At 38.1% G+C, this 14,472-nt stretch overlaps 1 protein-coding gene across 1 annotated transcript in view; it reads right to left on the bottom strand.

The window, feature by feature from the left end:
* UNC13C (unc-13 homolog C) overlaps positions 1-14,472 on the bottom strand; it is a 558,354-nt gene that overhangs the window by 77,033 nt on the left and 466,849 nt on the right. The window contains exons 25-26 of the mRNA XM_036302049.1: positions 6,580-6,668; positions 1,875-2,024 (exon numbers count right to left, since the gene is read on the bottom strand). Of these exons, the coding sequence (XP_036157942.1) occupies positions 1,875-2,024; positions 6,580-6,668 (239 nt within the window). The remainder of the gene's footprint in view (positions 1-1,874; positions 2,025-6,579; positions 6,669-14,472) is intronic.

Here is a 14,472-nt window from a genome sequence, read left to right as displayed (position 1 = left end):
TTTACTAATACTTATAATTATATGTATGAAGATATAATAAAGTATAATCAGAAATAGAAAATTAAAACTGAGTAAAATAGGACTCTAAAATAAACTAAAAAGAAGGGTTTACTCACTTCATGTATTAGCCCCATTTTATAGACAGTAAAATGGATTGAAGGTCCCTCAGCTAGTAGCTGACAGTATCAGGATAACTTAAAACTTTCTGTATGTCCCACAACTTTTGGTTACAGTATATCCAAAAACACAAAGTTTTGCTAATGATAAATAACATATCTACACACTGCTGTTAGAAATCTAAAAACATAAGGCATTCCAGTAGGAGTTTTCAGAGGATCAGAATTGCTTTGTCCTGCTTTTGATTCACCTTCACATGGGCACCCAAATGGTAGTGTGTTCATGTGGTTCAATCCTGTGTTGCCCATAGTAGAGATCCATACAATAAAATAAACATTTAGGGGTTGTATAAGGTATTAGGTGGTAAGAGTAAAAGTCTACATTAAGAAACAAAAGAAATGAGAAGTCTTTCTCCCTGCCTTTCTTTCTCTCTTTTCTTCCTACCTTTATTTCCTTCTTTCCTTTCTTCTTTCTGCTACTTCTTTCTTCCTCCCCCACTTGCCTGTCTACCTCCTGCTAAGCTAATTACCTACTCATCTGTCTTCTAGACATTTCCTCATAGAGGACAGAAAAGAAGACTTAACATACCTACCAAATACTGAAATCAAAGTGATGGGAACATTAGTTTTACTCATGTGTAAGATTATAAGCAAAAGGAAGTGGAATTAAAATAGAAGTTATAAATATATAGAAGAGGCTTCCCCTAGGTTTTCCTTTCCTTTTATCTTTAAAGAGAAGTATTGCATCCTTCTCATTTGTCTTGGTCCCTTTGGCATTAATTAATTTGCCACAACAATATTAAATGAAGTAACATATGTAACTACCAGGTATGACACCGGTCCCTTGGTAGGCATTCAAAATTATGTTTTGCCTTTCTCTTCTACCTTCAACTCTGGTTTCAAGTATCACTGTTTAAGAAGTCACGTCTCCGGTTGCTTTAAATCAACAGTTCCCAATTTCGGACACATGTTAAAACATAGGAGCCTTGACCCTACTCCAAACTTATGAAATTAGAACTTCTAAGAGTAGGGACTGAGCAGAAACTTCAAAACAAAACAAAACAAGACAAAACACACACACACACACACACACACACACACACACACACACACGCACACACACACACACACACGCAAGCAAACAAAACTTTTTGGTTAAGAACACGGTCTTAATTGGTCATAAAGGCCTCCATTCTCACCCACTCCCACCAACTAGCCTGCACTTCCCACGGAGTCAGGGACTCTGCTGCTCTTTTTCACTGTCTAATGCCTAGAGTAAGGCTTGGTACAGATGGGCACTCAATAAATAGTTGCTGGAGGTTGAGTTGGGCAGCTATTTACTTGCCTCTGAGCTGAATTAATTCTAGTCATATTTGTGCTATTCTCTTCCTCAATAGGTTTCTGACACAAAATCAGATATTCTGGACTTAACTCAGTCTTTTTTTTTTTTAATGTTCAACAGGCTATAAAATGATATGCTTTCTGAGAAGCATAATATCCTCAATCTTTTCCCCCTCAGAATAGCAACCTCCCCAGTTACCAATATTTAGTTCCTTTCCACGATTCCTTTCCTGTTCAAAATCACTCCTGCTTTTTGGCCACTAGTAATGGACTAAAAGTGTTTTGCTTTTTGATGAATTAATATTGTAGAAGCCTTTTTAAAACTGTCCTACACAGAGGAAAACAATTGTTCCCCTTCAAACCATATCAGTCAAATTTTGGGCAATTCATAAAGAGAAAACTGGGTAGAAAACTTACGTTTTGTCCAAGAAGTCCATGAGAGGTCTTAATACAATCTCTGCATCCATTGCTGCACTGTTCTTATTAGATGCAGTATTTCCATTTGTTCTCATTTGATTTAGTTCAAATCCCATCTGTTTTATACACTCCTTAATGATAAGCTGGAAACTAAAAATAAGGAATATAAATACCTGAATAAAAGCATTTATGCCTTTCTTTGCTCATGTTTTTAAATTAAGCCCACGGGAGTTTGATCTGTTTCAAGTAGTGTGAATTCCCTTGCTCATTAATTTTCAAACTTAATTGTTCAGCTGAAAAAAATGTTGTTGCAATAAAAGCTTACTTGGAACTCACACATGTAAAGCTCTTCACATTGAATGAATTTGAGTGGGGGTTCGTTTGGCCTTTATCTCTCACAGTAATAGCTGAGGTGTTCGTCTGAGAATTATTTGGGAAAATGACTGTTCTTGAAAGACACTTGGTGTCTGGGTTCACATTCTTCACTTGGCTCCTGGGATGCCACTCCTTCTTGGCTTTCCCCGTGGTCGGCAAACTGCGGCTCGCGAGCCACATGCAGCTCTTTGGCCCCTTGAGTGTGGCTCTTCCTAAGCCTTAGGAGTACCCTAATTAAGTTAATAACAATGTACCTACCTATATAGTTTAAGTTTAAAAAATTTGGCTCTCAAAAGAAATTTCAATAGTTGTACTGTTGATCTTTGTCTCTGTTGACTAATGAGTTTGCCGACCACTGCTAACCTCACTGGCTGCTCCTTCTCAATTATTACCTGACTGTTAGTCATTGGAGTAGGGTTGCCAAACTTAGCAAATAAAACACAGGATGCCCAGTAATGTGAATTTCAGATAGTGAATATTTTTTAGTACAAGTATGCCCCATATTCATACTAAAACTTATCCATTGTTTATCTGGAATTCAAATTTGGTTGGGCATAGTCTATATTTTATCTGGCAACCCTACACTGTAATCATCTAGGCTCAGTCCTTGGATCACTCCATAAAAATCACTTTCTTGGCAATCATAGCTAATCCCAATGGCTTTTATGAAATCAATACACTGGTAATTCCCAAATATACATCTGGAGACATAACCTGTAATCTGAACTCTGGACTGTTTTTATTAAACTGACTAATAGGGGAAATCTATGATAAATTTTAAACGATCTCAACTTGGGTGTTTTCCTTGTTCCTGGACCTGTTATAGCAGGTTTATAAATATTGGTCCATAATTTTGAGTGCATCGTCAAGGCTTGATTCTACTTCTGCTGTCATGTTGTCCTGTTTCCATCTTTGCTTTGTGCCTTCTTCATGACTTTCTTTACCTTTGACAACATTCTTGCTCCTCTGGACTCGGCATTTGTATCTGGTTCCTTGATTCTTGGATATCAGCATGCCCCTATGGATGTGGCTCATTTCTTGGCCCTCGACATATTTATCTAATTCAATGGAACATCCTCTTTCAGGCTCAGGGCCAAAGGAATTCAAATGCATGACTATCTGCCTTTTACCTGGCTAGACCTGCCTTTGGGGAGGGTCGATGGGAGGGTGAAGAAGGTGAGAAAGCGGGTGGTGGAGATGGTGGTATGCTTATTTAGTGAGAGTAGAGGTGGAGGATATTTGGGGCAATGGAAAAGGAAGGTAAGTAATGTTGGACATTTTGATCTGTTGATTTACCCGTGGGTCATCAGTGGTCCTGTTGAGTGTAGTGATAATCACTTTTGAGATAGCTACTTTCTTTTGCACCAATTTTCAAGTCAGTAGAGGATAGACTGAGCAAAAGGTATGATACTCACATTCCTAAAATGCATAAATAGATTTCTATAACAGACCCATATGGCAAACCCCCACCAGAAATGAGCTCTGTGTGTGGGATCAGGAATATGGAGGAAGGGGATCAGTGCCTGAGAGATAATGGCCTTCTATCTTGGCATTAGTCCAGGGTGAACTAACATGTATTTCAGCTAAAATTCTCATTCTATCAATTTTTGGTAAATTCACCTAAAAAGATTTTTCTATATATTTATTTGGTTGAAAAAAAGTCTTTACTAATCAGCTTGAGTTAAAAATGACAGACTCTGTGAGCACCCAAAAAGCCAAACACTCACTTTATAGAAGAATGCCTATAAAATGTTCCTGAATTATTTGTTTACTTAATCCAGCCAGCTGCTGGTACCAAATATTTCATTCAAATAAATATAGAAAATAAAAAAAAAATAAAACTGAAAAATATATGTGCAAGCAAAAACCCAAGTGGCACAAGCTGTGCAATTTTAAAAACATCTATATGATAGCATTGAAGTGGTATTACTGCGTCTCAGTTCCCAGGTGGGTGCTCTGTGACCATGTCAGGAACCCAGGAACCCAGGAACCCAGCCTTCAGATGTTCGGTTTGGCTTTCCTGCAAAATCATCCTAGTAGGTACATACAGTAGAATTATTTTGTTGTGGGTTTTAATAACAACAGATAAAATGCAGTTTGGGCAATTAATTATGCACTTAATTTTGAAGCTCTAGGCCACTAATTGAGACACTAAGATTCAGATAAAAGTGTCCAGTTTAACTTCACAGCATGATCTCACTGATCAGTACGGGCTTCCCACCTACCCCATGTGTGTGATGTAGACCTGGCTAGTAGTGTGGGAAATCAAACCATAGCAACAAGGACATAAGAATTACTCTTTTTATAAGGAAAGCATGACATGTGGGTTATTTATTCCAATAATTCTAGCCCTAAGTAAGCAAAGTATTAGATTTTTCCTATTTGCAAAGACTAAGGAAGAGGTAGATATTGGGGAAGCAGGAGTTTCACTATCTAGGTTAAAATAGCTGGCTTCGTATGAGGAGAGTACTTCAAGTGCCCGCCTAAGGACACCACTCCTTATTTCATAACTGAAGTTTGCTCCAGTTTTTTCAAACAAAATAAAACGGTCCAAAGTGAAAGGTACTTGCTCATAAAGATGACTTGGATATATCACAGAAAGTAATTTAAATATATTTTTCTATTCATGCTCTAGTTTCCATTCTGTTTAGTCATCTTATTTCAGAAAAAGTTCCAAACACCCCTAGCTATTCCTGATCACTTTTTTCTCTCCCCTTCGCCTTGCTAAATAATCTCTATTTTTGCCTTCCTAGCTGAAGGTAACAGTCTTCCTGCTAATCACAGATTAATTCACAACTGGAATAGAGAGGAAAGCCTGACGTAGCTGACTGAAGGCACCATCGCTAGGTGTCACCCCCAAGTCAGAGCCAATTAGTTTCCAAATGTCTGGGACAATGTCAGCCTCTCCAACTGCAGGTCAACAAAACCTTCAACTGCCTTATGCACATCGAGGTCAAGTCAGCAGGATCGCCCAGGTCAGCTAGCAACACAGACAGAAGGCAGAGTGGCCGCCCCACGCTGGTACAGCAAGGCTTCTGCTCCCTCAGCACCTGGACTGTGAGGATGGGCTCCGCAAAGGCAAAGAACACACCCCTCACCCTGAAGAGGAGGCCAATAGGGATTTTTCTTTACTTTGCCTCATTCCTGTATTTGAGTGAAAATACGATGCTTTCAAGTGTCATTTACTTTTTGGTCTCTGATCTCAACTGACATAACTAATCCATAAAATGCCCATTAAAACGTACCTTTCCCAAACACAATGGGTAATGAGTGGAGTTCAAAGAGCCCATGCCATAAGAGTAATTTTTAAGCTTCATTGTATAACTGAACGCATAATTTATAATAGTAAGTCAACATTTATTGAGCTAATATTTAAACCAATTCTGGCCCTGGCCAGGTAGCTCAGTTGGTTAGAGCATTTTCCTGATAGGCCAAGGTTGTGGGCTTGATCCCTGGTCAGGGTGTCTATGACAATCAATGGAATGTATAAATAAATGGAACAACAAATTGATTTCTCTCTCTCTCTCTCTCTCTCTCTCTCTCTCTCTCTCTCTTCCCCTCTCTCTAAAAATCAATAATCAAAACTTTTAAAACAAATTATATATGAAATTAAAGAACCTCTTCAAAGATGTGTTTGCTTTCTTATCTATTTTAACATTTGATGATGAGACGGTAGTGGTTTTTTTCTAGAGGACCAAGTGAATCTTATATAGGATAAACTTCTCCCTCTTTAGAACAATGCCATGGACAAGTAGAGCTAATTTTTTTAAAAAATGGGGAAAATATGAATGTGTTAGCAATTTCCTACAGAGGAGTTTCATTTAGATTTCTAAGCCCTAAAACCTAGAATCTGGACTTAATTCAATTATGGGGATGCAGTTCAGTTATTTGAAAGTACAACCACATTGAGATGTATGACATGAACGCAACTTGGACTTATGTATGTAAAGGTTTTCTTTCTTCCTTCCTCCCTCCATTCTTTCAATAACCAATTGGTAAGCTCTCAACACTAGAGTGGCAAATAGGAATGAGATATGGCTTCTGCCCTTAAGAAGCATATAGTAAAGGGAGGGAATCAAGCAGTTAAGCCATAACTTAGCGCAGTGTTGTAAGCGCCACCCCACTGAAGGATGCGCAGTGTCCTGAGGATCACAGAGGGAGATAACACAGTAAGATTGCAGGGTCATGGGAACTTTCCAAAGGAGATGATGCTTAGATTCAGTCTTCAAGTGAAATGGATTTAGCCAGTGAGGGGAGAGAAACAGCACTGAAGGCATAACTACTATGAACTGAAACGTAGTATAATATAATAACTACTCAGGCCACTTACCTTTCCCCGTAAGTGATGCTGAGCTCATCTAGAACCCCACTGAGTTTAACTTGAAGTTCCTTCAGAATAGCACTAGCTTCAGGATCTAACTGCAGAGAGACCACAAGCAATGTTACTTTGGAGTTCTGAGAAAACATGCTTTTCTCCTACAAGAATTCTGCTTGTTATAAAGTAATGTTAAACAATAAAACACTTGTGAATTTTTTTCCCTTTATCTTTGAAGTCAAATGCAACATTTAGGAAATTCTACATAAATCAAAAGAGTTTTTATACATGAAACAATCGATCGAAATGCATCTCATGCATACAAATAACAGCTAGATAGCAAAGCCTTAGCTGGTTGCAGCAATGGGATGCAATGCATAACATCAGCTTCAAGGGTATGATTATGTAATAACTTTGAAAAACTATCAATGCATTAGTTAAATATATGTGTTGCTTCAAAAAACATTTTCATCTTTATATCTCTGTAAATGAATAGGCCCATTAAAAATAAAAAAAACTGGTGAAAATTAATTTTTGAGTACTGCATTGCATCTCATTTAAAATATGTTTTCATATTTTTCTAAGTATGGAATTAAATGTAACAGTATAAACAAATTATCCAAGCTCTTCAATGTTTCTCTGAAAGTGTCAGGCCTGACTTCTCTTTTTGGGGGTCAATTTGCGACTCAGAGTTCAAGATTCAAAGTTTCACACATTTATTTTTTAAAGTTTCTTTTTTAATATTTAAGTACTTATATCTTGGAACTAAGCTGTTCGGCAAATTTGGGGGAAAACATACTAATTAAATCAAAATAGGTTTTTTATATGTTTGTTCTTACAGGAAAAATTTTAAAAGCCAACTTATTTTTTTATTAGAGTTTAGTTTAGTTCAGTTTTTTTATTTCAGAGAGAGGAAGGGAGAGAGAGAGAGAGAGAGAGAGAGAGAGAGAGAGAGAGAGAGAGAGAGAGAGAGAAACATCAATGATGAGGTAGAATCATTCATCAGCCTCCTGCATGCCCCCTACTGGGGTTGAGCTTGTAACCCAGGCATGTGCCCTGACTGGGAATCAAATTGAGACCTTCTGATTCATAGGAAAATGCTCAACCACTGTGCCACACTGGCCAGGCAGATTTAATGTGATGCTCTAAAAATAAACAAACATCAATCTATCATCTTGACAGAATATTTTTATGATTTGTGTTTAAGATCAACACAAAATTTACCAGCATTTAGAATATTTCATCCTGTTTTTAATTATGGTTTTGCAAGTGGGTTGTAAATAGGATGACTTTTCATAGATGTGTTGTATCAAGCTGCTAGAAATTCATATAAAGGGAAATCTAGACTATTCTCTGAAATATAAGCCAATCTTCCTTTGAGTCTTGAGAAATTTAGTTTCCTATTATTAGTACCTATAGCTCTTATAGACGTGGGTCTACTATTGAAAACAAGAGGATGGGATAAAGCCAACTTTTGAGAATAGAACAAATTAAAGGAGTACTTACAGCAATAGAGTCTAAGGACTATGATTCTACCAAATACATGCAGGACCCAACATCAGTTTAAACACTCAGAGCCAGCCCTAGGACAAAGCCAGGATACATGGACCCTGTAATCCTCCCAAGAGCATTTTTTAATATTAAATAACTGTTAGGGAAAAGTATTATTTATATACCTTAGCCACCGGGTTGCTTTAGGTAGTAATGATGTGACTGAAAACATTGGAACAGAAATTTAAAAAATTGCATTTGACATCTGATGCTTTATTGGTTATATCAAACTAATCCTTGATGTCAAATTTGACTCAAATCCAGATTATTTCAGGATGGATTAGTTTCTACTACTCTATTAGAGCCAATATGATTAGTTTCTACTTCTCTATTAGAGCCAATATGATTAGTTTCTACTTCTCTATTAGATTCTTTTGGACTCCATTTTTTTTTTTTTCAGATAGGCTCACAGCTCTTACCTATAGACACACAGGCCACCATAACAAATGTACTAGTAGGCTTTTCTAGGAGTTGGAAAACCAGAACGTCCTTGAGAGTTGTATTCAGCTGCAACTAGTTGCAAGGAGTGGTTCATAAAGACAACTAGAGAGTACCTATGTAATAAGGCCTCCACTAATATGCATTGAAGCACGATCAGTCTAATAAACCATTACTCCTCAAATTTCAACCAAAATAAGTATGTGGATTGTCCTGCCCAATCCTAGAGAACCATGCAAACTGATTTTTTTTTTGTTATATTTTACTGCTATTGTCCTAAGACCAACTTTAATCTGATTTTATTTGGATGAAAATGTTGCAGAATAGGGAATATAAGAGGAGTCCTGGAAGGTTCCCCACATCTTGGAAAAAGTGGGTGTAGGTGATAGTTTCTTACGTATCTGCCACCTTCAAGGAAATGGCTCAGATAGTAGGATTCCCTTCAGGAAATGTGGTTGGTTCTTATTTAAAATCAGATTGTGTTTTCAAGCTAGTTTGATATCTACTCTGAGGTAGTTTGTTCATCTGTTAAGAAAACGATTTTAAAAATCACACAAAATGATTAAATAGGTCAGTTGGGTAAAATTATGCTTTTTTCCCATAAATTATTTTAGTCCACTTTAGGTATTTTGTGAATGGAGATTTCTTATCAAATAATTGGCTATTACTTGAAAATCTGAAATAGTCTAAGGATAGAATTTTAAATATTGGTTGACAGTTTTCATTTCCTGAGAGAAGTGTGGGTTTCTAAGTAGGTGCTGACAGACAATGCTTATAACCAGGTCAAAAGGGGGATAAAAGAAACCTAGAAAATGTTTAGTTTCAGTTAAGTATTCAATGTTTATCTTATCCAAATCATACCATAAACCATTAAAATAGCAACAGTAATTTTGAGTCCGATATTCAAATTTTAGGTCTTTTGCAATAATAATGAGCATAAATACCATACTCTAATTATAAAACCATCTCTTCAGACTGCCTGAAGAAATTGTTTTATAATTAGAGTGTGTTATAATTATAATTAGTCTGGTAGGTTTCACACGCTCCTCAAAATTTTTGCAGAAAGTCCTTTAATAGATGCTCACTATTTACCAATTCTTGAGTAATTTTGCATTTCTTTATATGACCAAATTGAGGAAATTTTCCTTATTCCTATAAACTCCCTAGAGTTTATAAGAAATAATAATTTGGGCTTGGAGAGTTTATTGTCTAAATTAACAAAAGCATATATTATAAACTATTGGCTACTTTGGAAAGGTCAGAAGCTACCTAATTTTTTTCACAAAGGTTTAAACTTCGCCTAGTTCAGAAGTTATATGATGTCAAACATAAAAAATTAACTTGCACCTTTTTTGTTTAATTATGAAATTATTAAAAGCCAAAAAAAGAAAAAAAATTCAAGCATTCTCAATTCACAGTTAATAAATTTATTTTAAATTAGAAACTGAAGTAGTGTCCCTGAACAACTTAAATGGCTTACAAAAACAAAACAACAAATGGATCCATGTAAAGAGGAATATACTCAATGAAAACTTAAGAATACTGAATCCAATTCTGAGTTTAATAAAGATCACAAAAAGATTTTACAGACACTCTATGAAAAGTTTAAGATTCCAAAATCTAGGCTAGTAAAGTGTGGCTCTAATGACCAGAATGAACCTTAGTCATATATAACTAATGCCTGAATTTTACACCATTGAGATGTTTTATACCATCCAGCCTTGGTAACTTGTCTGGAAAAGAAAGCTAGCAGGAAAGCTATCTTTTAAATTTGTGTCCTTAAAGCTCTTCTACTTTTCCTTTAAAAGAAAATTCACTTATCACCTCCTTTTGCAAATCTTCCTCCACATGTTCACCCTAGGCAGTTAGTAGCTTTAGCTTCTGCTCTAGCTCTGCTTTTTCCTATTACTGCCCACACAACACTCTCTTCTGACTGTTCTCTCATAAATCTCTATCTTCCATGGTGGAACTCTATCTTATTTAGCTTTCTATCTAGGTGGCTGCCTCAGTGCCTTGCATGCCTTGGCATTTACCAAATATTTCAGGAGGGAGGCAAGGGCAGAAAGAAATAAGTATGCACAGACTCCCTCAAAGAAAATTCTGATGTCCAGAATGCTCCTTTTCCTTGAAACGCTATTTTGCAGTGACTATTAGTAGAATGTTTCATTCCTTGGCAACCATATATTCTGGGGTTACAACTTAGTCAAATATTTTCCTGCTTGCCAGACCATGTCAGAAAATGTCCTGATATTTCTTTGGCTCAAAAAATATGGTTATCATACCCACACTACATGTTTGTTTCCCAGCACAAAATCTTTCCGTAAGAGATGTAAAGGGAGGCTATGTTATCTCAGCCTCTTACAACAGCAATTGTTAAACCAACCATTAAGGTCTTAGTGAGATTTATAACTCATTGGTTGGGAAGTGGCATTTAAACTCCTTTGAAAACTCATTACAAACTCTTGAAAAAATAAAGACTGTATGGAAGAAGTTAAGGATCTTTAGTGTGAATTTCATTCCTTTTCCAGTGTGCATTGCTATCTCATTTCCTTTCTCTGTTCTACAGGCTACTAGACTACCTTTTAGCATGTTCAACTCATCAGTGATAACTTTCCATTACTTGTTTACTTAAAGCAGTGCAGATTAGGGAGGCCGATTGCCCTCATCTTCATAGGGTCCAAAATTGAATAATTAGTCTAGTAGGTTTCACACACTTCTCAAGTTTTTTGCAGAAAATCCTTTAATAAATGCTAACTGCTCCACTACTTCTCTGAGAGAGTAAGCCTCATTTCCAAGAAAAAATGTTGTTCAACTTGAGCTCTTGGTTCCTTCTTTTGGATTTTGTTTCATCAAATATCCCTTTTTCTGTTTTCCATCTCTCCATCATTATTTTTATTACCCTATTTTATAAATATGCTCAAATAACATTTACGTTAAAATAAAAAGTAGAATAATAAAAGGGGAAAAAACAACTTATTTGGAATTATGCCGGAAGCCGGTCCATCCTTGCTGCTTGACACAGTCGCTGCAGGAAAGAAACATCTGCACAGCATATGTTTCAAGGGACCTGGCGTATATAGCATACTGTTCTTAATATGTTTGCTCCCCTTAGCGCTGTGTGTTTTAACCAAGGTCACCTCTCCGAGAAAGGTTGTTTCCCCAGGTAGGAATTTTTCCCTGAAGTCAGGGAGGGGATGCCCCTCCTAGAAAGGTTGCTTCCCCAGGTAGGAATTTTTCCCTGAAGTCAGGGAGGGGATAAAACTCCTTAACTAAGTGCCAGGCGGGTAGTTAGTCACTACAAACAATCATGCTTAAGCTACATAATCTTTACTCCCTGGAATGGAGATAAGAAACGCCCTAACCTTTGTAATAGAAATTGACAGGATTAAAATCAACTGGTATAAATACGGATGTAACAAAACAATAAATAGCAGAACTTCGCTGGAGATCCAGACCAGAACTTGGCTGGAGATCCTGGCTGGAGATCCTGGCTAGGCTGCTGATCAACTGAACACTGTCTCCGTGTCCTTCCTTCTTCGCCGACTCCGTCCACACCTTTGGGGACCCCTGGACCCGCTGGGGTTGGACCCTGGCATCTGGCGCCCGAACAGGGTTCCCTTAGGTAAGTCCCCCCGTACTTGGGACGGATAGGACTGCACCGTAGGGTGCTGCAGACCCCCCCCCCCCCCATAGAGAATAAGTAGGGTAAGCGGGTAGTTAGTACAGAACTTAGATTGACAAGATGGGTCATACTGAGTCTAAAGAAAAAAGACTCTGTATTAATCTTTTAACGCATATGCTTACTAGCAGAATTGGAGTTGAGGTTTTTCCCAGTGAGACAGAAAGTTTTATAGAAGAAGTATGTCAATGGCTTCCAGAGGATGGAACTGTTAATTTAAAAACTTGGGTTGAAGTAGGAAAGCAATTAAAGAAACACCATGAATCTGACAAGGTCCTGCCATGTTTCTTTTCCCTCTGGGATTCAATCTGTGACACCTTGGCACCAGAGGCAAAAACGGTTGAACTTTCTCAAAATTTAAATAGTCCCTCGGCTCCACCCAGAGAGGACACATCATCATTGCCTTCAGCTCAATCTAAAAGCAATTTAGCTATGCCTACTGATCGGGAGGAGAATAAATATCATAAACATGACCATTGTTCCTTTCCAGTCAGTAGAGAGGAGAATGGCCCTCCCATTCAAAACAGGCTCCCCAAATTAGAAAGGAAGCCTAAACCAGGTCCTGTGGCTCCTATGAGCTCCATGTCTAAATTTCAAAGGGCAATAAGAGAAGCTGAAGCTAATGGAGATCTTGAATTCTCACTCTGCTTCCCAGTTACATATGAGAATGAGTCTGGTGGGAATAGAAACCCCACCTTGGAGCCTATACCTTACAAAGTACTTAAAGAATTAAAATTGGCCTGCTCTGAATATGGACCTCTAGCTCCTTACACACAAACCTTGGTAGAAACCCTAGCCAGTAAATGGATGACTCCTTATGATTGGTCACAGGTTTGTAAATCCTGTCTCTCAGGAGGCGATTACTTATTATGGAAAACTGAATATGAAGATCTTGCTAAGAAAGCTGTAGCCACTAGCGAAAAAACCAGAAAAGGAATAACCCTAGACATGATATTAGGAGAAGGTGATTTTAACACGGCTGAGGAGCAAATGAATATGCCCACAGAGGCACTTACCAAAGTAACCAGTTGTGCAGTAAGTGCCTGGAAATCCCTACCTTATACAGCAGGAGAAACAACCACCCTTACAGAGGTTAAACAGAAGGTCGAGGAACCATATCAGGATTTCCTTTCTCGCCTCATACAGGCAGTCAAGAGAGTAATCAATAACAAAGAGGCAGCCGATATCCTAATCAAACAACTGGCTTTTGAAAATGCTAATAATACCTGTCAGGCTTTATTAAGGCCAATTCGCAGAACAGGAACTATAAATGATTTTATAAAACAGTGTGCTGATGTAAGTCCAGCATTTATACAGGGTGTAGCTATAGCTGCAGCTCTCAAAGGGGAGACATACCCTCAATATGTACAGGCTATAGGACAAGCCAGCAATAATAACAGGTAATAAAAGAAATATGAACTGCTACTCTTGTGGCTTATCTGGGCACTTTAGCAGAGAATGCCCAAATAAAAATAATAATACTCAGGCCAGATGGCAAGCTCCTCGACAGCCTGGAAATACATTAGGGAATAATATTAATCCTCCAAAAACCGTTTGTCCCCGATGTCAGAAAGGATTCCATTGGGCAAAGGAATGTAGATCAAAATACCATAAAAATGGTCGGCCTTTAAACTCTACAAATAGCTCCCAAGGAGGTTATATCCCATCACCTCAATCGGGAAACTTGAGAAGGGGCCAGCCCCAGGCCCCTGCAATAATAGGGGCATCAACCTTCAACCCCTTTGCAAATTTCGATCAGTCAGTGACCTCTTCAGGGCAACCCCAGGCAGTGCAGGATTGGACCTCCACTCAACCACCCATGCAGTACTAACCCCAGACTCGCCAGTAGCAGCCATTCCTACAGGAGTGTCTGGGCCACTGCCTGAGGGAACTGTAGGTTTAATATTAGGACGGAGCTCCACCTCGTTACAGGGGATCTTAGTCATCCCAGGAGTTGTTGATGCAGACTACACAGGAGAAATACAGATTTTACTTTCCCCACCCACCACAACTATACAGATTCAGCCCAACCAGAGAATTGCCCAATTAATCCTGTTACCAATACATAAAATAGGGACAGCTGTTACCCAGGAAGCTAGAGGGGCCGGAGGCTTTGGATCTAGTGATGCAGCATTTTGGATACAAGAAATCCATGCTACTAGACCTACAAAAATTTTACAAATTCAGGGAAAACCAATTGAAGGTCTATTGGATACAGGAGCAGATGTTTCCTGCATAGC

This window comes from Myotis myotis, unplaced genomic scaffold (assembly GCF_014108235.1).
Source record: "Myotis myotis isolate mMyoMyo1 unplaced genomic scaffold, mMyoMyo1.p scaffold_m19_p_1, whole genome shotgun sequence".
NCBI classification, from domain to species: Eukaryota; Metazoa; Chordata; class Mammalia; order Chiroptera; family Vespertilionidae; genus Myotis; species Myotis myotis.
This window is presented reverse-complemented; position numbering and strand designations above follow the sequence as displayed.